The 22,099-nt window shown below is 41.0% G+C and overlaps 1 protein-coding gene across 16 annotated transcripts in view; it reads left to right on the top strand.

Annotated features, from left to right (window-relative positions):
- Nucleotides 1-22,099, top strand: part of MGA (MAX dimerization protein MGA) — a 168,146-nt gene that overhangs the window by 52,709 nt on the left and 93,338 nt on the right. For 7 of the 16 annotated variants that reach the window (XM_058738111.1, XM_058738108.1, XM_058738107.1 and 4 more), the window contains exons 1-2: nt 13,039-13,169; nt 19,670-20,800. In XM_058738111.1, coding sequence (XP_058594094.1) covers nt 19,737-20,800 — 1,064 coding nt within the window. In that variant the 5' untranslated portion in view covers nt 13,039-13,169; nt 19,670-19,736. Of the gene's footprint in view, nt 1-13,030; nt 13,170-13,192; nt 13,518-19,669; nt 20,801-22,099 lie in introns of those variants that run through there. The other 9 variants (XM_058738104.1, XM_058738102.1, XM_058738112.1 and 6 more) reach the window with 8 other exon arrangements.

The following is a 22,099-nucleotide window of genomic DNA, read 5'->3' as shown; positions in this document are numbered from 1 at the left end:
TCATTCTTTCTCATTGCCACGTAGTATTCCATTGTGTATATAAACCACAATTTCTTTATCCATTCATCAGTTGATGGACATTTAGGCTCTTTCCATAATTTGGCTATTGTTGAGAGTGCTGCTATAAACATTGGGGTACAAGTGCCCCTATGCATCAGTACTCCTATATCCCTTGGGTAAATTCCTAGCAGTGCTATTGCTGGGTCATAGGGTAGGTCTATTTTTAATTTTCTGAGGAACCTCCACACTGCTTTCCAGAGCGGCTGCACCAATTTGCATTCCCACCAACAGTGCAAGAGGGTTCCCGTTTTTCCACATCCTCTCCAGCATCTATAGTCTCCTGATTTGTTCATTTTGGCCACTCTGACTGGCGTGAGGTGATATCTGAGTGTGGTTTTGATTTGTATTTCCCTGATAAGGAGCGACGTTGAACATCTTTTCATGTGCCTGTTGGCCATCCGGATGTCTTCTTTAGAGAAGTGTCTATTCATGTTTTCTGCCCATTTCTTCACTGGGTTATTTGTTTTTCGGGTGTGGAGTTTGGTGAGCTCTTTATAGATTTTGGATACTAGCCCTTTGTCCGATATGTCATTTGCAAATATCTTTTCCCATTCCGTTGGTTGCCTTTTAGTTTTGTTGGTTGTTTCCTTTGCTGTGCAGAAGCTTTTTATCTTCATAAGGTCCCAGTAATTCACTTTTGCTTTTAATTCCCTTGCCTTTGGGGATGTGTCAAGTAAGAGATTGCTACGGCTGAGGTCAGAGAGGTCTTTTCCTGCTTTCTCCTCTAAGGTTTTGATGGTTTCCTGTCTCACATTCAGGTCCTTTATCCATTTTGAGTTTATTTTTGTGAATGGTGTGAGAAAGTGGTCTAGTTTCAACCTTCTGCATGTTGCTGTCCAGTTCTCCCAGCACCATTTGTTAAAGAGACTGTCTTTTTTCCATTGGATGTTCTTTCCTGCTTTGTCAAAGATGAGTTGGCCATACGGTAATATTCTTAAAACACATGAGTTTGAGTATGTCCTATATCTTCTTATAATCCTTTGGATGACTCTTTTTTTTTTTTTTTTTTCTATAAGATGAAGTTCCCAACTCTTGATTGCTAGGTGTACTGTATAAATAGGGTTCCCTTTGCCTTTTCTAGTCCTTATAGCTTTGCTTCTCTACAGATCATGGGCATTTTTAATTGTAGCCATATTACAGTAATTGTGCTTCCTGAATGTGTTTCCTCTCTAGTTCCTCTGTCTTCACCTAGGCTGCTTTCTGTCTCAAATGCTTTTCTTCTGTACCTACCCTGCATGTCCTCTTTCATGCCTTACTAATTTCTACTCATTTTTACTTTCTCAGAATTCTCTAACTTTCTCAGTCTAATTTAGCCGCCCTGTTTTTGTGTTTTCATTGTACCCTGGGCAGAGAGCCATATTTACTAATAGGGTTCTTTGTTTTGCTTTAGTTTTTGTTTATTGATGACTGGTTATAGGAGTATTGGGTGTCTGATAATTAATTGCAAGCTCTTGAGGGTAGGAAAGTCTGTCTTTGTGTTCTAAGATCTATACATGATGAATGCTCAATAAATGTTTGACTTGAATTAGTGAATATTCTGGTCTTTTATATAGCATGCCTTTGTACAAATTGTTCTCTGTTTAGAATGCCTTTTCCTTTGCTTTGTCACCTTCTGCACATCCTTTAACACTAAGCCTTACTTGATACCTCGGTGACAGTTCCTCCTTCCACCATGCTTCTATTCTATAGTTTTTCTTTTCAGTACTCTGATAAATATTTGACAGTACAGAGTAAAGATCAAATGTCCATTGATAGATGAATGAATAAAGAAGATGTGGTGTATATATGTATACACACACACAAACATACACATAGAATATTACTCAGCTATAAAAAGAATCAAATCTTGTCATTTACAACAACATGTCTGGACCTAGAGGTTTAATGCTGAGTAAAGTAAGTCACTTAGAGAAAGATGAATAGAATATGATTTCACTCATATTTGGAATGTAAAAAATAAAACAAATGAGCAAACAGGAAAAAAAAAGAGCTAAAACCTAGACTTTTTATTAAAACAAAACAAAACAAAACAAAACTTTTGTTTTTGAGAGAGTTCAGGAGGGGTAGAGAGAGAGGAGAGAGAGAGAATCCCAAGCAGGCTCTTCATTGCCAGCCTCGAGCCTGAAGTGGGGCTCAAATTCATGAACTGTGAGATTATGACCTGAGCCAAAAATCAAAAGTCAGACATTCAACCGACTGAGCCATCCAGGTGCACCAAAACAGACTCTTTTAAAAAAAAATTTTTTTTTAAATGTTTATTCTTGAGACAGAGACAGAGTGTGAACAGGGGAGGGGCAGAGAGAGAGGGAGACACAGAATCTGAAACAGGCTCCAGGCTCTGAGCTGTCAGCACAGAGCCCGACGCGGGGCTCGAACCCACAAACTGTGAGATCGTGACCGGAGCTGAAGTCGGATGCTTAACCAACTGAGCCACCCAGGCGCCCCCAAAACAGACTCTTAATGCAGAGAACAACCTGGTGGTTGCCCCAGGGGAGGTGTGTGGGAGGATGAGTGAAAGAGATAAAGGAGATTAATAGTACATTTATCTTGATGAGCACTGAGAAATGTATATAGAATTGTTGAATCATTTTTATTGTTTGCCTGACACTAATATAGCATTGCACGTTGATTATACTTGAATAAAAAAATAAATGTTTGAGTGAATGTATGTATATCACGAGCATCATGTAGTTGTAGATTGAATAAATATTTCCTAAGTGTCCAATTGCATTTCACAGTGTAGGTTACTTCTACATGGTACTAATCTTACCTGTTGCATTGACTTGTACTTCGGTGTTTTATACAGGCAGTCCTATCTCCAAATTCTGGATAATTTTTACAGTTCTTTATTTACTGACTGTGTAGATGTTACCTGCCATGCTTCCTTTTCTCTCTCATTAACTTTATTTTTACTTTATGACCTGCCTCAAAAGTCCACTCTTCTTTGTAGCCTTCCTAGATTCTCTAGGTTGTGTGTGTTCCTACAGTATTCCTAGAAGGCTTTTTCCAAAGTGCTAACAACAGTATTGCAATGTGATCATAGTGTGTCTTTATCTAGAACTTGAGCTTCTTGAAGGGACTTATTTTTATTCATTCCTTTAATCCTTGTTCAGTGCCCAGTTGGTGCTTAACAAATATTTATTAAGCTGATTGTATCCTTATTTATTTTATTTGTGCTTAGATAACCCAGAGAATGTTGGGTAGGACTAAGTCTTGGGATGAAAAATCTTGTCTCTGTGTAATTTCTATGATTCATGGTCTATATGCAGTAAAACCTTGGTTTGTGACATAATTCATTCTGGAAACATGCTTGTAATCCAAAGCACTTGTGTATCAAAGTGAATTTCCCCATAAGAAATAACAAAAACTCAGATGATTTGCTTCAGAACCCAAAAATAGTCCTATAAAAATGATTACGATACTGAAAATACAAAATATAAAGAAAAATAAATTAACCTGCACATACCTTTGAAAACCCTCATGGCTGCTGTGAGGGAGACAACAGAGAGGAGGGTTACTGTGGAGCATGACTTTAACTATCACTGCTATCTATTGGCTCAATGGAGTCTTTTTTTTTCTTGCAGCTTTAACAAGGAACCTGTCCAGTGACACTTGCTTTTGCCTCATTTTGAGGATTTCATGGAGATGTGACATTGCATTGTCATTAAACAGACACATTGCTCGCACTGCTACAGTCTTACTCAGGTGGTGCTTTTTTATTCAGGTGGTGCTTTTCTACAAAATTTTGTACCATTGCTCACATTTTACACATCTCCCTAATCTCATTTGAAGTGAGGGTTTCCTCCGCCTTTTTCTCCTCCTCCTCTGCAGATGAGATTCAGACATAGACTTCTTAAAATCTTGTAATTTTGGCTACTCGCATAATACCTTATTCCTACTTCTTGATGATTTCTTCCTTAATCTCCATTGTAATCAACTCCTTCTTACCGCCTTTTCAACCTGTTTCTGCCTGGGGGCCATTGTATACGCTTGCACAGATGTTGATTACAGTACAGTGTTAATAAACTCTTGTCATATACTGTATTTAATGTAACTGGCAATAAGACAGCAGAGGAAAGGGTCTCTGTCTGCAGGCAGCCTGACCTAGACTGAAGCAAAGCATTCCTAAGCTTACTCTTGTATGGAAAAGCAAAGGACTGTCCATAGGTGCTTTGAAGCGACAAAAAATACACTAGTGGCAGTTGTGAGCACCCCTTCTAATGTCCCGAAAAATCTGAATTCTGTCAAACACTGCGGCGTGAGACTGAGCATCTGAGCATGGGAGATGATCACCCGCAACCCCTCAGAGAGAGAGAGAGAGACAGAGAGAGAGAGAGAGAGAGAGAGAACCATTGGTTCAGTTATGATCATATGACACTTGGCATTGTGTACTACTCGTATTGCAAGTCATTGCTCATTTTTCAAGTTAAAATTTATTAGAAATGTTTGCTCATCTTGCGGAACACTTGCAGAACCAGTTACTTGCAATCCAAGATTTTACTGTATAAGTAATTTGGATAATGTATTCAAGGTGCTTGAATAATCTTTATATTCTCTATTTCAATACAGCTTTCTCCTCTTCTTTAACAGGTGTTCCCTGCCCTCCAGTGGTTATATCATGGCTAACATTTTTTTAATAAACATAAAGGTTATAAAATCCTTTTACGGTGTTTATTTTTAAGTCATATTGAAAATCCCAATAGGTTTAATTTTCAGGTAAAACAATGCAACACCCCCCCCCCCCCCGCCGCCGTTTTCCCATATTCTGATATGCCTAAAGCCCAACTTAAACTAAGTATAGCTTAACCTGCCTATTCTTTTGCCACAATGAGCCACTATGTGTCTCACAGTTTATTTTTTTATTTTTGAGAGAGCGTGGAGAGGAGAGACAGAGAGAGAGGGAGATGCAGAATCCAAAGCAGGCTCCAGGCTTCACACTGTCAGTGCAGAGCCCAACTCCGGGCTTGAACTTACGAACCCCAACATCATGACCTGAGCCGAAGTCAGACATTTAACTGACTGAGCCACCCGGGTGCCCCGGTGTCCCACAGTTTTGAAGTATGTAGTGATTAGTTGGGAAGTTCACTCAGTCTGACCTTGGTTCTTGGTTTCACTACATTGTTCTCATGTAGCTATGACAATGTTCTAGCATCTTGCTACCGTGCAGAAACTATCATCTTGTTTTCAGAAACAATGTCCCTCCCCCCCCCCCCCCCCACCGCCTCCCCAGCACACACTCACAGTAGCTTGCTAATCGTGTGGCTATTCTTTAGTGTGGATTGCTGTATCTCCTGGCTAACATCCTTTTCTTTTCTGTTACTGATGAGGAGAGGCTAACTCTTAATTTATTGGCAAGGTGACTTATACCCATCCTATGCCTTTTGTAGGTTATTTTTTCTCAGAAGACCAAATCTTAGCTATCTAGGGACCCTGATGGCCAGCAGTTATTTCTAAATACTTGCTGCATAGTTTTCAATAGTATATCATGAAATAAGGACAATGTAGTAAATTTTTCATGTATGTAAATTATTAAAAATAAAAGATTTATTATGAGCTGTACTTCCTAGATTTTTGGTCTTAAAATACCCATTATTTTAAGAAAGAATGGTAATAGTAGGTGGGATACTTTGTAGCATAAAAATTTCGGTCACCTTTGATGGTCAACTAAACATTTTTTTTAAGTTTACTTATTTTGAGAGAGCACCGTGTGTACCTGCACACGTGCTCATGACCAGGGGAGGGGGAGAGACAGGGTAGTGTGGAGCCCCATGGACTGACAGTAGAGAGCCTGATGTGGGGCTCCATATCATGAACTGTGACCTGAGCCAAAACTAAGAGTCTGAAGCTTAATTGACTGAGCCACCCAGGCTCCCCAACTAAATCTTTTTTGAGGGGAAATTTACTGATCTGTAATGTCCCAGGAGTCTAGGAACTGCTATGTTGACCATAGATCACTTCTCTGAAGCATTATGGTCTTTCATGTAAAGTAAGTATGGCTTCTTTTACATGCATTTGCAGACAGTTTTTCAGTGATTTTTTCTGTCATAGGTTTCTTTACTTTTGCCTGATTCCAGCTGTGAAATTTACTTGCTGTCTCCCAGTCCTCTTTGGCCAGTAGCTCTACTTTCTGTTTTTGTAAGTTCTCATGTGTGTTTTAAATCTCCATGCAGCTCTAAGCTTAGGTAAATTTCTTCCTGTTTTTCCTTTTATGCTTTCCTAGATAAGATGTTTCTTTTAAGGGCTTAGTAGTATGTAGACATCTTTTATTGTTTATATTTCTTTTAGATCCATTCTTTTTTATTTTGTAATTCATATGAAACTAGCTTCTTTTTTTAAAGTTTATTTTGAGAGAGAGAGCATGTGTGCATGCATGTGGGAGTGGGGGAGGGACAGAGAAAGAGGGGGAGAGAGAATCTTAAGTAAGCTCTGCACTGTTAGTGCAGGGCCCAGCTCGGAGCTAGAACCCATGGACCCTGAGATCATGATCTGAGCCGAAATCAAAAGTAGAGGCTTAGCTGACTGAGCCATTCAGATGCCCCTGAAACTAGCTTCTTAAACTTCATTTATGTTACCGATTTCTGACATTTTTCTTTTAGGTCTTAGTAAAACAAATTCACTTTTACTAAGGTATCCTTAAAATTTTTTTTTAATGTTTCTTTTTGAGAGAGAGAAAGAGAGCACAAGTAGGGGAGGGGCAGAGAGGGAGAGAGGGAGAGAGGATCTGAAGTGGCCACTGTGCTAATGGCAGAGCCTGATGTGGGGGCCAAACCACAAGATCTTGGAGGTTAAGAAAAGTTTTCTGAGGTGACCTAGCTTAGGCATGAAGGGTGGGTAAATAGCAGTTAGGTTTGAGGCATCTGGGAAGATCTTAGCAGAGGGTGAAGAACGTGATTATATGGGCTTAAGATATGAGGCAGCAAGGGACAATGGCATTTCTTAATGAAACTGAGCTGAAGTCTGACACTTAACTGAATGAGCTACCCAGGTGCCTCATCAAGGTATTCTTTATTTTATTTATTTAATCAAAAAAACTTTTAACATTATTGAGAGAGAAGAGAGAGAGAGAGAGAGAGAGAGAGAGAGAGAGAGACAGAATATGAGCATGGGAGGGGCAGAGAGAGGGGGAGAAGACAGAATCTGAAACAGGTTCCAGGCTCTGAGCTGTCAGCACACAGTCTGATGTGGGGGTCGAACTCATAAACGAGATCATGACCTGAGCTGAAGTCGGATGCTTTAACTGACTGAGCCACCCAGGTGCCCCTCCAAGGTATTCTTTATTTCTGAAGATATTTACTGTTTTTTTTTTTTTTCTTGTAGATGAGTATATACAGATGGCAGTCTTTGTTACAACTTGTTGCTTTTATTATCAGATGGTAAATTATAGAATCAAAATATTTCTTCCATTGCAAAGAATTTGCCTTTGTTGGTTTTCTGAGTAATAGTCATTTGAACACCATTCGGGCAAAAAACAGTCAATAAGTAATTAGACTTTCCTAGGAAAATATTCTTATCTCCAAGTATCTGTCAAAAATATTTATCCATTTCTCTAAGGAGAAATAATTTGTGGTGAGAGTCAGTGATACTAGTTTTGTTGTTATTATTTTGGTACTAGTTTTTTCTAATTACAACTGTACCCCTTTGGAAAACATGGTCAAAGCAGAATGCTTGTTTGCATATGTAACATGAGTATCGTTAAATGATATATTATGATCCTGTTTTCCAGATCCTAAATTGTTGGACATTCAGTCAGTATTTGATACTTGCACGGAAAACTGGGACCTGTGGTTTCATATTCATTTATTCAACAGATAATATGTGTTTGCTGTTTCAGGCATTGTGTTAGGTACTGGAATAGAGTTGATCTAACAGTCTAGTGGGCAAGACATTAATTAATACATAGTTTTAAAAATAGTTAGATTTGTGGTAGGTGCTAAAAGAAATATAAGGTACTGTGAAAGCATGTTACAGGGAGACCACCTCTGATCTTGGAGGTTAAGAAAAGTTTTCTGAGGAGGTGACCTAGCTTAGGCATGAAGGGTGGGTAAATAGCAGTTAGGGTTGAAGCATCTGGGAAGATCTTAGCAGAGGGTGAAGAACATGATTATGTGGGCTTAAGGTATGAGGCAGCAAGGGGAAATGGCATTTCTTAATGAATGCTGATAACATTCTGTCACATTTCTATCGTCTTTTACATCCTTTTTTTTTTTAAACATTTTTATTTTTGAGGGACAGAGAGAGACAGAGTGAGAGCAGGGGAGAGGCAGAGAGGGAGAGGGAGACACGCAATCTGAAGTAGGCTCCAGGCTTTGAGCTGTCAGCACAGGGTCTGATGTGAGACTTGAACCCACCAACTGTGAGATCATGACCTGAGGCGAAGTCGGATGGTCAACCAACCGAGCCACCCGGGCGCCCCTATCCTCTTCTTTTTTTTTTTCAACGTTTTTTATTTATTTTTGGGACAGAGAGAGAGAGAGCATGAACGGGGGAGGGGCAGAGAGAGAGACACAGAATCGGAAACAGGCTCCAGGCTCCGAGCCATCAGCCCAGAGCCCGACGCGGGGCTCGAACTCACGGACCGCGAGATCGTGACCTGGCTGAAGTCGGACGCTTAACCGGCTGCGCCACCCAGGCGCCCCCGCCCCTATCCTCTTCTACATCCTTAACGTCTCTCATCATTTTTTAAAACATACTTTTAATCACATTACTATGCTGGTTAAGAAAGTTTTAAAGCTTTTTATTTAGTACATTGTTAGCTCCTTGAAGGCAGGATTTTTGCCACTTTAAAACAAAATTTTTGTTTTAATGTTTATTTTTGAGAGAGAGAGAGAGAGTGTGAGTGAGTGAGTGGGAGAGGAGCAGAGAGAGAGGGAGACACAGAATCCAAAGCAGGCTCCAGGCTCAGCGCAGGGCTCATACTCATGAACAGTGAGATCATGGCCTGAGCTGAAGTCGGGATGTTTACCCGTTTGAGCCATCTAGGCACCCCACTTTTTGCCACTTTTAATTCCTTAGTCCAGGTTTCAGATATTGGAGCTAATCATATTTTGCCCCTAGACAGGAGTTGGTTTTAGTTGCAGTGCTAAATGGTAGGCAAGGATGGGGTTGTGTGTGAGCTAGTATGATTCTGTTTTTTTTCCCCTTGTGCCTACTACACAAGTTTATTGCTAGTGAAGGAATTTTTTTGTAAAAAGCCATTTTTGTAAACTAGTCTGTATGTAGCTGGTTTTTATTGTGTTAAGATACTGTAAATAAGACCACAACCCAGGGATTTTGGGGTATGTGTGGGTGATGGTTTGGTCTAAAGATTTAAGATGCTCAAGACCGAAGATTTTAGTCATTTTGAGAGAAGTATGTCACTAGTAGATACTGGAACTGAGTAAGTTGGATCTGAATAGATTGGATAAGGAATATAGTTTGTTATTTTTTAAAGTGGATCCTGTTAAGTTGTGCCAGCTCTTCAGAGTTCTGGTGTACACATCTGAACAGTGCATGAAGTGCTAGTCTTTCCTCTATCCTCAGCATATACAAGGCATTCAAATACTTGAATAGGAAAAATGTGCATGTAAGTGGAATAGGGCCTTTGTGTTTATAGAGCAATCTTGGATCAAATTTGTGTTTATATTCCATGCATTCTCTGTCCCTACCTCCCTTAATATTTAGTAAAATATCTTTGAAAGCTCAACCAAGGGAAACCAAGGGAAAGATTTTTATATTAGGCTGGATGAACAAGGGTGAGCTATGATAACTGAAATGAGAGAATTTCTTTTTTTTAATTAAAAAAAATTATTTTAGGGTTGCCTGGGTGGCTCAGTCAGTTCAGTGTCCGACTTCGGCTCAGGTCATGATCTCACGGTTTGTGAGTTCGAGCCCACGTCAGGCTCTCTGCTGCCAGCTCTGAGCCTGGAGCCTGCTTTGGATTCTGTGTCTCCTCTCTCTGCCTCTCCCCAACTTGTGCTCTATGTCTCTCAAAAAATAAATACATTTAAAAAGTTAAAAATTAAAAAAAATTATTTTAGAGGAAAAGCACCAGAGCAGGGTGGGGTGGGGTGGTGGGGGGGAGTGGGGAGAGAGAGAATCTCAAACAAGCTCCACACTGTAAATGAATAGGCTGACTGGAGGCTGGATCTAATGAACCATGAGATCATGACCTGAACTGAGTTGGATGCTTAACCAAGTGAGCCACCCAGGTGCCTGAAGTGAGAGAATTTTCATAGCAAGGTGAAACTCTGGAGTGTCAGCTTTAGCAGTTACTTAGCTTGGCACTCTAAACACTTGGGTTATATAAAAATGCCCTGTAAAGGAAGAAGTTTTGTTGTTGTTGTTGTTGTTGTATTTTGAGAGACATTGCTCAAGTGAGGGAGGGGCAGAGAAAGCAGGAAAGAGTGAATCTCAAGCAGGGTCTGCACTGCCAGTACAGAGCCTGATGTGGGGGCTCATTACCATGAACCATGAGATCATGTGCTGAGCCAAAATCAAGAATTGGACACTTAACCAACTGAGCTGCCCAAGCACCCCGAAGGAAGTTCTTATATCTATCTATCTATCTATCCAAAGAATACAACCAAGGACCCAAGTTTGAGAAACACTGCCTTAAAAGTTGAGTTTAGCCATTTTAAGAAGGTACTTGAAAAAGCAAACCAAGAAGTGGTTTCTTGGTACTAGCATGTTAAACCAAAAATGGGCCACTGAAATGGTGTGCAGTATCATTTTTAGACTAAATGAAAACAACATAAGTTCTCAGATTTTTTTTTAATGTTTATTCATTTATTGAGTGAAAAAGTGCATGTGCTCATGAGCAGGGAAGGGGCAGAGAGAGAGGGAGGGGTAGAGAGAATCCCAAGTAGGCTCCTTGCTAAAAGTGAGATCATGACCTGAGCCAAAATCAAGAGTCAGATGGTTAACCGACTGAGCTACTCAGGCACCTGCTCCCCTGTTTTTTTTTTGTTTTTTTTTTTAAGTTTGAGAGAGAATGTGTGAGCATAAACATGTGCACATAAGCAGGGGAGGGCAGTGAGAGGAAAGAGAAAACTCCAGGCAGGTTCCATGCTCAGTGCAGACCCTGATGCGGGGCTCAATCCTACAACCTTGTGATCATGACCTGCACTGAGGTCAGGAGTCGGTTGCTTAACCAACTGAGCCACCCAGGCACCCCTCAGATCCTTGGTGGTACATCTCTAGACCTTTACAGGTTAGGCAGACCCTACTTTGAAAAAACTATGGGTAGTTTTATCTTTTCCACTAGGAGATCCAGTGCTGAATCTTCAAAATATGCTGCTGGTTTGAAAAGATCTGGCATTTCATAATGTTTGCTTGTTGTAGGGAGGAAGAAAATCTCCATTTTCCCTGTCTCCCAAGATGTTCCTGAGATTCTCCAATGAGTGATACCACTTATGTTAACTTGTCTCTTTTAGGATGTAACTACCACTGCGTATAGTTGTTAACCAGTAATCATTTACATCTTAGAATCAGATGCTTTAATGCTAAGTCAACATATTTTATTCCTGACTTTAATTTTGTATGAGGAAACCTTAGATCCTTGAGAGGAAGGTATTCTTGGAAGAAGTGGGAGATTCTGACAAGGCAGGAAAAGAGGTTTTTGGGGTCAGGAAAGAGGAGTAAGGTGTCAAAGAAACTGGCACTTTTCACTTTGCCTAGATCTTGCATATTATTCATTTGTTGTGCTCATGATGCCGTTGACAGTGCCTGAATGGGGATTTCAGAGGATCTTCAGAAGCCTGTAATCTTTAGCCTACACATTTTCCAGTCCATACTAATTCCAGAAGTTTCTTCCTATGGTGCGGCAGAGGGAGTGCCCAATGAAGAGAAAAAAGACCCTTCTTCCTAATATGCCTGGAGTCCAGCTCTGATCAGTCCTGTTGGGATAAGCCTCTTCCTCTTGGCTCCTTTCTTTCAAATCCCTCATTCTTCTTCATAGTGTTTTGTATTAAGTCATCTAGCAATTAATATGTTCCCAATTCTTGCTAATTCTTCTAAGAGTGAAAGAATACAGTTTGGAAATACGGACCACAATTTCTACCCTTAACTACGGACTTCTATTTTGCCTCTTCTAAGTTTAAACAACTTTCCCTTTTTACTTGAGTGTTAGCTCAGAAGAAAGAGTGGCTGATAAAAGGTAGGGAAGAAAAAATAATTTTTGATTGGGAGAAATACTTTTCCTTACTTATTAGTTCAGCAGTGGCCTGACATAATATTCAGCAGTGTTCCCTTTGCACTTCATAGCTTAAATATCTTGAACAAACAAAAACTGAAAACACAGGATCAAGGCATGAAAGCTTAGATAATCTGTGGTGCAAAATTCTTGTTTCCACCTTTTACTGTTTTATTAGGACAGCTTTCATCTTTAGATCAGGCAAGTTAGTGGCAACTCTTCTTCCTTTCCCATTTGGTAACGGAGTTTTCGGTCTCCTTCCTACTTTCCTAGTGTTCTTCAGTCGTGGATATTGCAGACTCAACCACCCCCGTCTCGGTCTTTTCTTCAAGGTTTCCCGACGGTCTGGCGCTATCCAAACCTACAGCACATTGGGGAGGACGATCACGGATTCTTTTGATGAGCTCGGGAAGCCCCCCGGGGCTGTGGAGTCAGATGTGGGTGGGGCTGGGTGCGGCAGGGGCGGGGCCGCCGAGGAGCCCGAGGGAAACGTTGGAGGGCACTTTTTTGAGAAAGCCCGCGGGCGCAGGTTTCACGGTTTTCACGAAGCCTTCGTGTGTGAGGCTGAGGGAATTGGGGTGCCTTCTTCCTCCCTCGCCTTTCTTGATTCTGGAAGCTTCATTAGGCTTTTATCGGTTTCTGGGACCCGGAAAACCAGCGGCTTCTGCTCCAGGGGCGGGTCCCAAGGGTCTTGTCGCTGCTCCGGGGCCGTTTGGCCTCCTGGTGTTGGGGGAGGGGCGAGGGAGGTGCTGCTCGCGCCTCCTTTTGCGCTTGCGCGGTGGGCTCTGAGCGGGTAGGAGCGCGTGCGCGGTGACGTGGACGTCCGGTGCGCGCGCAGGCTCTTCAGCTGGAGCGGACACACGGTGTGCGAACCGAACAGAATAACCCGCCCCCAGCGGGATGTGAAGGACTACGGGTGAGGCCGGCCACGCCCCGCACGGTAACTCTCGGGCCTGGGTGGAGGGCGTCCTTTTACTACTGGCCCGATTGGAGTTTTTCGAGAGTTTGAAGCGCTTGTGGATTTGAACAGCGTGAGAAGCGTTCCTTGTGCGATCTTCGCACGCCCCAGCCAGGCCCGGCCTTGCGCGGGGCGCCGTTGGCGCGCGCCTGTGGCCCCCTGAGCGAGGCTGCGCATGTCACCTCGCGCGCGTCCCCGGCCTCACTTCCGCGTCGCGCAGCAAACTCACTGGTAACATCGACGCCAGAGAGAGCGGCCACGAGGCGGGCGGGGTGAGAAGCGCCCTTGGCGCGGCTCTGCCCTCGCGTGCGTGGGGTGCCGCACCGCATGGTACGCTCCGCATGATGACTTTCAGCGCCGCGCGGGGCTTTAGGTCGAGAGCTCTGCTTGTGCGCTTTGCATTTTAGAGCTCAGGTCTCGGGGTTCAAAAAACTCTGAGGGAAACGGTGCTGACGTCGCTTTTTAAGGAGCTGTGTGCAGCTTTTTGACACCTGTGTAAACGTCTCTTTAGCTTGTAATTTCCGGGCAAGTTGTTTGAGGCAGGACCGCGCGTGAGTTTAGTAAGGAAGGCGAGGAAGTGAGCCGTACGGGAGTGGGAACTCGGTAAACAAAGACCGGTGGCTAGTAAATGCAGAAATGAGGGCGGGGAAAACAGGTGGGAAGAGCAGGTGTTATTTTCCTTTTTCCTCCGTGGGCAGCCTTTGGTTAGTTCTCTGTTTATGAGGTTTCCCGCGTTTGTTAAATTGTCAAGTAGGTGTCTGCTCTCAGTGGTAGGTGGGTCTGGGATATAACTAAGTTTATTTGAGCGCTAGTAACCAAAGTCGAGGGATGTGTGTGCGAAGAGTATGGAGAAGTTAGAGATCATTTCATACCGGATTAAGAGTGGAAAATGGTAACGTCTTTGAAGATTTTTGTTTTGCTTTGGGAACCCTGGGGATGCCTCCTTCTGGGGAGGGTGCAAGAAGGGGGGATGAGGGAGGTCTCAAAGGAGGGGGTGACTGATGGCAGAACGCGAGTGACCAAAGTACACCTTCTTCTGAGGGAAGACCACACTCCCAGGGTTCGCCTCGCCGAAGCAGACACGTGGATGAAGAGAACTCTCGCGCCCACCCGCGCGCCACCAGTGGGTGTTGTAAAGCTTCTCAGGCTTCTGCGGTGTAATCCCTGGCAAATACTGCCTGTTCTGCCTCTTCTTTTTGGGCTCGACGCCGCGGCTAGGCTGCAGGGAAAGTGCCTGGAGGCGGCGTGACGACTGCTGGGAAGGGGGCTGGCCCGAGAGGGCCGGGTGGCTGGTTCTGTAGTCTCCACGGTAACAGAATGCGACTGGATCCCGCGGAGCGTTCGGCTGGTTCCGGCCGGCGGCACGTGATCTGTCGGGACTCTTCTCCGGAAGAGCTTTCCTTGCGGCATTTTTTCACGTGGTTGTCGGCCAGCTGGCCTCTGCAGTTAAAAAGCGGTGATTGTGGGCCCTTGATAGTCGACGGCGACTGCTCTTCCTGGGGACTGGCAGGAGCCCTTTTCACTTAAAAGGGTATGGGGTCAGTGTTGGTGTTTCTTCCAAATGTGGTTATGTTTCCAGCGGTTATGTGGGTAGAGTGGGTTGAGTTCAGCTAACAGAAAACACATGTTTAAGACGAGTAAATTCAGTGCCCTGGGTACTCAAAACAGGGTGGCTGTTTGATACTATCCGTTTCTGCCATAAAAGTTCTTCAAATTCTGCTTATGTAACTGCTGGGACCTGAGAACTTGCTAACCCTTTGTTGTTAAATAAAGGACTATTCTTACGAATAGAAAATGTTCCTGTAGTTAGTATTAACTAATGGTATTTGGGGAGAGAAGGAAGGGGGCATACTCTTAGGGAAATACAGTTCTTGCCTTAACACCAAAGCGTTTCAGGTAGTATTTGCGATTTCCTTTACAGGGCTGTGGTAATGATAAAATGCCCAGGATGTTGTTTGGTCTGGAGTAAGTTCTTACTAATGATATAACTATTAAAATCAACCTAATGGTGAAGAATTGGTGGTTGGCTATTTTACTGTTTTTGCCACCATTTGCTGTCATTTTTTTAAAGTAATGGTATTTTGATTGGGTGTTTTTTGGGTGGGGGGAGTGGGGTGGGGCAGGGAGCAGTCATTGAATTGGGTAACTTACCTAATGAACTGTTGTATTTTGTAAGTTGCAGGAGGGTCATGGCTCTTGTAGTTAAACATTTCCCCAAGAGGTCACTGGTGAAAAGACGTTTAGGGTAGGGATTCTGAAATTGTAACAGTTTGTTTATGGCCCTTGCCACATTACTTACCTGAAAACAACATTCCCTCTGAAAGCTTGTGTGTGTGTGTGTGTGTTCTGATGGGACTTATTCAGAATGTTAGAGTATTTGCCATCCACAACTAAACTTACTTCCTGGGCTCGTTATTACAATTTTATTACGTAGATAAATGCTTGATATTGAAAAGTTGAACTGAGGTTTTGTTTTGTTTTGTTTTGTTTTTTGTAATTCTTTTCCTTAAAGCGTTTAGAGAGCCAGATATAAGGTATTTTAAAAATCTTGCTGGGAATAGATTTATTTCTGCATGAGTAACCTGATCCTTCCTAAAGTACATTTGATTTTTGTAGTTGGTTAAAGCCTTAGAGTGTTATATATGTGTCTGAAATAGCTGAATATATTGAATTGACTATCCTTTGATTATAAGATCCTATATAGTATCCCAGAAGAATAGGCATGCTTATATTGGGAGTCTGGTATGGAGGGGCACTTGGGTGGCCCAGCTAGTTAGGTGTCCAGGCTCTTGGTCTGATCTCAGATCTTGATCTTAGGGTCTTGAGTTCAGGCTCCTCATTGGACTCATCCCTGGGCATGAAGCCTACCTAGAAAACAAAAAAAAGATTGGTATGGAGTAAGAACTCAATTCCTTTCTCCCATATCAGTAGCAGTGTATAGCAAAATAAATAAGTAAATAAATAAATAAATAAATAAATAAATACGGAGATTGTTTTGGTCATAAAGTAGGTCTTTGGTTTTTTAATGCATTTTAACTAACCCATGGAATACTTTGATTGGAAGGTTTTTTCAAGAAACAATTTGGACAAATCACTAAGTCTGAAAATTATTTTTCCTGTTTTCATACACATTTTTACATTAAAAAATTATATTATCTGTGCACAGAGTTGAAATAGGGCAGGCTGACTTTTCTGTACTTAATTTTTTTTTTTGTTGTTTAGGCAAAAGGAAAAATCTGAAATGTGTTTATGTGAAGTTAGCATAAAATTTACTTCAATGCATCCTGTAACACTAAATGGGATTTCTGTCAGTTGAATATTTGACGTGTCATAGATTTTTAAGAATGCTTTTTTAAAGCACTAGTTAAAACTTCTTTGCCCTAGTTTTACCTGTAATCTGAAAACCAAGATTTTAATTTTAGTATTATAGACGGTAATGTGTAAGAAATTCTAAACCCTTTTTAATACTCATAGGTTTGGAATATCTAAAAAGATGTTTAGGTAGTTCTTTGCCACTAAGTTCTTAGTTGTATTAAGTAAATGTACTTAAGAATGTTTTACATAATTGCTCACAAAAATGGTGGTTTGTAAAAACAAAAACTTTGAACGTTATCAACTAAGTATAGGAATTTGCAGTTTGAATTATATGCTTTTGTAGAGGTATTAGTTTTTGTGAATTTTCTAAGCCTTACTTTTTAACGTTTATTTATTTTGAGAGAGAGTGCAGGGGTGGGGGTTGGGCACAGAGAGATGGAGAGGGAGAGGGGTGGAGGGAGGGAGGGAGAGAGAGAGAGAGAGAGAGAGAGAGAGAGAGAGAGAGAGAGAAGAATCGTAAGCAAGCTCCACATTGTCAGCGCCTGGAGTCTGATGTGAGGCTCGAACTCATGAACCGTGAGATCATGACCTGAGCTGAAATAAAGTTGGATGCTTAACCTACTAGGCCACCTAGGCGCCCCTAAGCTTTATTAATTTTATAGTCCCCTTATTTTTTACTTGTAGGTCTATTTTAATTTTGCTTTATCAATCTCTGATGCTGCCTAAACTTACTAGTTTTAGGAAACCAGTGAACTTAATTGCCTTAAGCCTGAGGCAGCTTTTGAAAAGAATCACCCTAAATTTTCTCTCTTAAAAAAATTAGCTCTAAATGAGAGAAGAAATTGTTTTTTCATCTTTCCTGGGTATTAGTGCTTTAGTGTAAGGAAGTGGGATTCTATTTTTATATTTAGCCATAATAGGAAACAGTAGCCAACCTTTTTGAAGTCTTGACTTTTAAAATATCTATTATCCTTAGGCTAATTGTGAATATTTTAAGTTTTTTGGTCATGTGGCCAGTTCTCTAAAAAGAGGTAAAGTTCAGATCATATGATTTTGCTGCTTGTCAGTAGCTCTGATGAAAGATAAAATTAGACTTTTTAATTAAAGTGAGTAGCATCAATAAAAGGCTGATTTGATTAATTAAGATTACTGACCCACTTACGCAGGAGTAGTGATGTAGCATCTTTCTTTTTTGTGTAAATGCTAATTAGAGATAACTTTATATCTTGTAGAATATTTAGGTAATTGAACACATCAGTTGAATTTAACAACCTGACATTTCTGTATAACTTTTTATTGAGATATAAATCACGTAACATAAAATTTCACCATTTTAAAGGGTACACTTCACAGATTTTTAGTTACTGAACATTTCTGTCACCCCCAATAGAAACCCCATACCCATTAGCAGTTGTCCCAGTTATCCCTCTCTCCTTCCCCTGGCAACCACTAATCTACTTTTCATCTCTGCAGATTTGCTTGCTTTAGACATTACATATAAATGAAATCATATGTGTGGGATTTTATTTTGTTTCATTTTTTTTAATGTTTCTTTGTTTATTCACTTATTTAATAATAATAACAGACAATATGAAGCAGGCTCCCTGCTCTGAACTGTCAGCACAGAGCCTGATACGGGGCCTGAACCCACGAACTGTGAGATCATGAGCTGAAGTCAGACACTTAACTGACTGAGCCACCCAGGTGCCCCCTTATATGTGGGATTTTAGTTAAATAAGGACTAATTTTAATTATTTTTCAAATATATTGTATGTTCACAAGGTAAAAAATTTACAGTGTTACAGTATTCCCACCCACCCAGTTTTCCCTTGATATAGCCAACACTAGTTCTTTTCCTATCTGTATAAATAGTAGGTATGTGTGAAGCAAATACATACTCTATTCTTTCTTTAGCTTTTTGTTTTTAATTTTATCAAGAAGTGTAACATAACCTATAATTCTTTGGAACATTTTGCCCTTAATATATCTTGTAGAGTAGGAGTCCATAAAACTTATACATTGTTTATTTTATGTTTATTTGTTTATTTAATGTTTATTTTTGAGAGAGACGGAGGCAGAATGTGAGTGGGTTGGGGCAGAGAGAGAGGGAGACATAGAATGTGAAGCAGGCTCCAGGCTCTGAGCTGTCAGCACAGAGCTCGACATGGGGCTCGAACTCATGAGCTGTGAGATCATGACCTGAGCTGAAGTCGGATGCTCAACTTACTGAGCCACCCAAGCACCCCTGTAGTTTTGATATTTTCATGTTGCCCTGTATCATAGAGATTATGTTGTTTTACAGTCTCAGCATCTGGTTAGATGAGAATGCTGGTTGATTTATACCCTTTCCAACACCTCTACCAAATTTTGACTTTTGCTGGTGTGATGGGGTAAAAAAAGTGTCAGGATGGTTTTAATTATGTATGTCTCTTATTCTGACATTACGTTTTCACAGGTATTTTCTTTTGTACACTTTTTGATATAATACAGTACTGCAAATGTCTTTTCTATCTTTTATGATTAGTTTTTCTCTAGTTTTATTGTAAGAGTGCAGTATATAATACATATACAAAATATATTAATCAATTGTTTATATTATGGTAAGCCTTCTGTCAACCATGGTTTATTAGTGATTGAGTTTTTGAGGAGTCAGAAGTTACACACAAGTTTTCTTTTATTATTTTTTTTTAACGTTTTTAATTTATTTTTTAGAGAGAGAGAGTGAGAGTGCAAGCGGGGGAGGGGGAAAGTAAGAGGGGGATAGAGGATCCGAAGCAGGCTCCACACTGATAGCAGAGAGCCTGATGTGGGGCTTGAACCCACAAACTGTGAAATCATGACCTGAGCCAAAGGTGGATGCTTAACTGACTGAGCCACCTAGGCACCCCCATATAGATTTTCACCTGTGCATGCAGGAAGGGGAGGTCGGTGGTCCTAATCCCTGAGTTGTTCCAGGGTCAACTGTAATTACATTAAAATGAATTTTAAAAAGATAATTTAATAATCCAAAGTGAATGTCATTACATTGATAGAAAGGCAGAACCAAAGTCTTCAAAGAGTTTAGGAATATGTTTTGGGGATAGCATAATTCTTGTATTTTTAACTAAATAAACATTTACTTGATTAAAGTGCTTTTGTTTTGTTTTTTTGTTTTGTTTGTTTTGTAGGCTGGGAAGTCTGCTGTGACTATGTGGTGACTACAATTATCTTACTACTGAGTTTCCCACTGGAATCATGGAGGAGAAACAGCAGATTCTATTGGCTAATCAAGATGGTGGTACAGTGGCAGGAGCAGCACCTACCTTCTTTGTCATCCTAAAACAGCCAGGAAATGGCAAAACTGATCAAGGAATTTTGGTTACTAATCGGGATGCCTGTGCTTTGGCTAGCAGTGTGTCATCACCAGGAAAATCTAAAGGGAAGATTTGCCTTCCAGCTGATTGTACTGTGGGAGGAATCACTGTCACCTTGGATAACAATAGTATGTGGAATGAATTCTATCATCGAAGCACAGAGATGATTCTGACCAAGCAGGGAAGACGCATGTTTCCATACTGTCGTTACTGGATAACAGGTTTAGATTCAAATATGAAGTATATTCTTGTCATGGATATATCTCCTGTGGATAATCATCGTTATAAGTGGAATGGTCGCTGGTGGGAACCAAGTGGGAAGGCTGAGCCCCATGTTTTGGGGAGGGTTTTTATTCACCCAGAATCTCCCTCCACAGGTCATTATTGGATGCATCAACCAGTATCTTTCTATAAACTTAAACTTACCAACAACACACTGGACCAAGAAGGGCATATCATCTTGCACTCTATGCATCGCTACCTGCCAAGACTTCATTTGGTGCCTGCAGAAAAGGCTACTGAAGTGATACAATTAAATGGCCCTGGTGTCCATACTTTTACCTTCCCACAGACTGAATTCTTTGCAGTAACAGCTTATCAGAACATTCAGATTACCCAGCTGAAAATAGATTACAATCCATTTGCTAAAGGGTTCCGGGATGATGGGCTGAATAGTAAGCCCCAGAGAGATGGAAAACAAAAGAACAGCTCTGACCAGGAAGGTAATAGTGTTCCCAGTTCTCCTGGTCAGCGGGTCCGTCTTATAGAAGGTGAGGGGTCAGAGGTACAGCTAACAGATTCAGATCCTTTATCAAGGGGTCATGAAACATCAGGCAAGGGTTTGGAGAAGGCTTCTCTTAATATAAAACGGGACTTTCTCGGCTTCATGGATATTGATTCAGCATTGGGTGAAGTTCCTCAGTTGAAACAGGAGGTTACTGAAAGGTAGGTTAACAGCTTTTCTATTTTAGAGATAAAAAGGAATATTTTGGATTTAACATTGGTTGTGTGGACTGCTGACTTGAGATATTGATAAATGCAAGCTACTATAAAATATACCATAGTGTTTACATTTTGTGAAGAGACAGCTTATTTTTTTGTAACGAGTATCAGTTGGGTTCAGGATTTAGAATTATAGGCAAATTAGATGGTATTTCACAACGGGAATCTTTTGCTCATTTAGATTTAGAGTTTGAGAATTTTTAGGCTTAGGATTTTTTTTTATTTTTTATATTTTATTTTTAATTTATTATTTTTAACGTTTACTTTTGAGAGAGAGAGAGAGAGAGAGAGAGAGCGCGCGCTTGCGCGAGCAGGGGAGGGGCAGAGAGAGAGGGAGACACAGAATCCAAAGGAGACTCCAGGCTCTGAGCTGTCAGCACAGAGGCCAATGTGGGGCTTGAACTCACAGACTGCAAGATCATGACCTCAGCCGAAGTCTGACACTCAACCGACTGAGCCACCCAAGCACCCTTGTTTTATGTTTTTTTAAAAAATACTTTATTTTTTAGTAATCTCTACACCCAACATGAGGCCCAGGCGTCCCTGGATTTTGGCAATCCTAATAGGTGTATAGTGGTATCTCATTATCTTAATTTGTAATTCTCTGATGACCTATAGTGTATGTCTTTTTATACACTTAACTTGCCATCTGTATGTCTTCTTTGGTGAGGTGTATGTTAAGGTCTATAGCCTGTTTTAACCTTTTTTTTTTTTTTTTTTTTTAAGCATTTGTTCATTTTTTGAGAGACAGAGACAGAGTGTGAACAGGGGAGGGGCAGAGAGAGGGAGACAAAGAATCCAAAGCAGTGTCCAGGCTCTGAGCTGTCAGCACAGAGCCCAATGTGGAGCTTGAACCCATGAACTGTGAGCTCATGACCAGAGCCAGAGTTGGATGCTTAACCGACTGAGCCACCCAGGCGCACTTGTAGTCCATTTTAAAATTAGACATTTTCTTAAGTTTTAGGAGTTTTTTGTATATTTTGGAAAAGCAGTCCTTTATCAAATGTGAGTTTTGCAAATATATTCTCCCATTCTGTGGCTTGTTTTTTTTTTTATCCTCTTGATAATTGTCTTTCGCAGAGTAGTTTTTTTATTTTTTAGGAGTTTTCTTATTTTATGAAATTCAGCCTATCAATTATGTTTTTCACAGATCTTGCCTTTGGTGTTGTATTTAAAATGTCATTATCATACCAAAGGTCCTGTAGGCTTCCTCCAATGATATCTTTGAGAAATCTTACAGTT

The sequence above is a fragment of the Neofelis nebulosa genome, chromosome 7 (genome assembly GCF_028018385.1).
Source record: "Neofelis nebulosa isolate mNeoNeb1 chromosome 7, mNeoNeb1.pri, whole genome shotgun sequence".
Lineage (NCBI taxonomy): Eukaryota > Metazoa > Chordata > Mammalia > Carnivora > Felidae > Neofelis > Neofelis nebulosa.
Note: the sequence above shows the minus strand (reverse complement) of the source record. Positions and strands in the feature narration are given on the sequence as shown.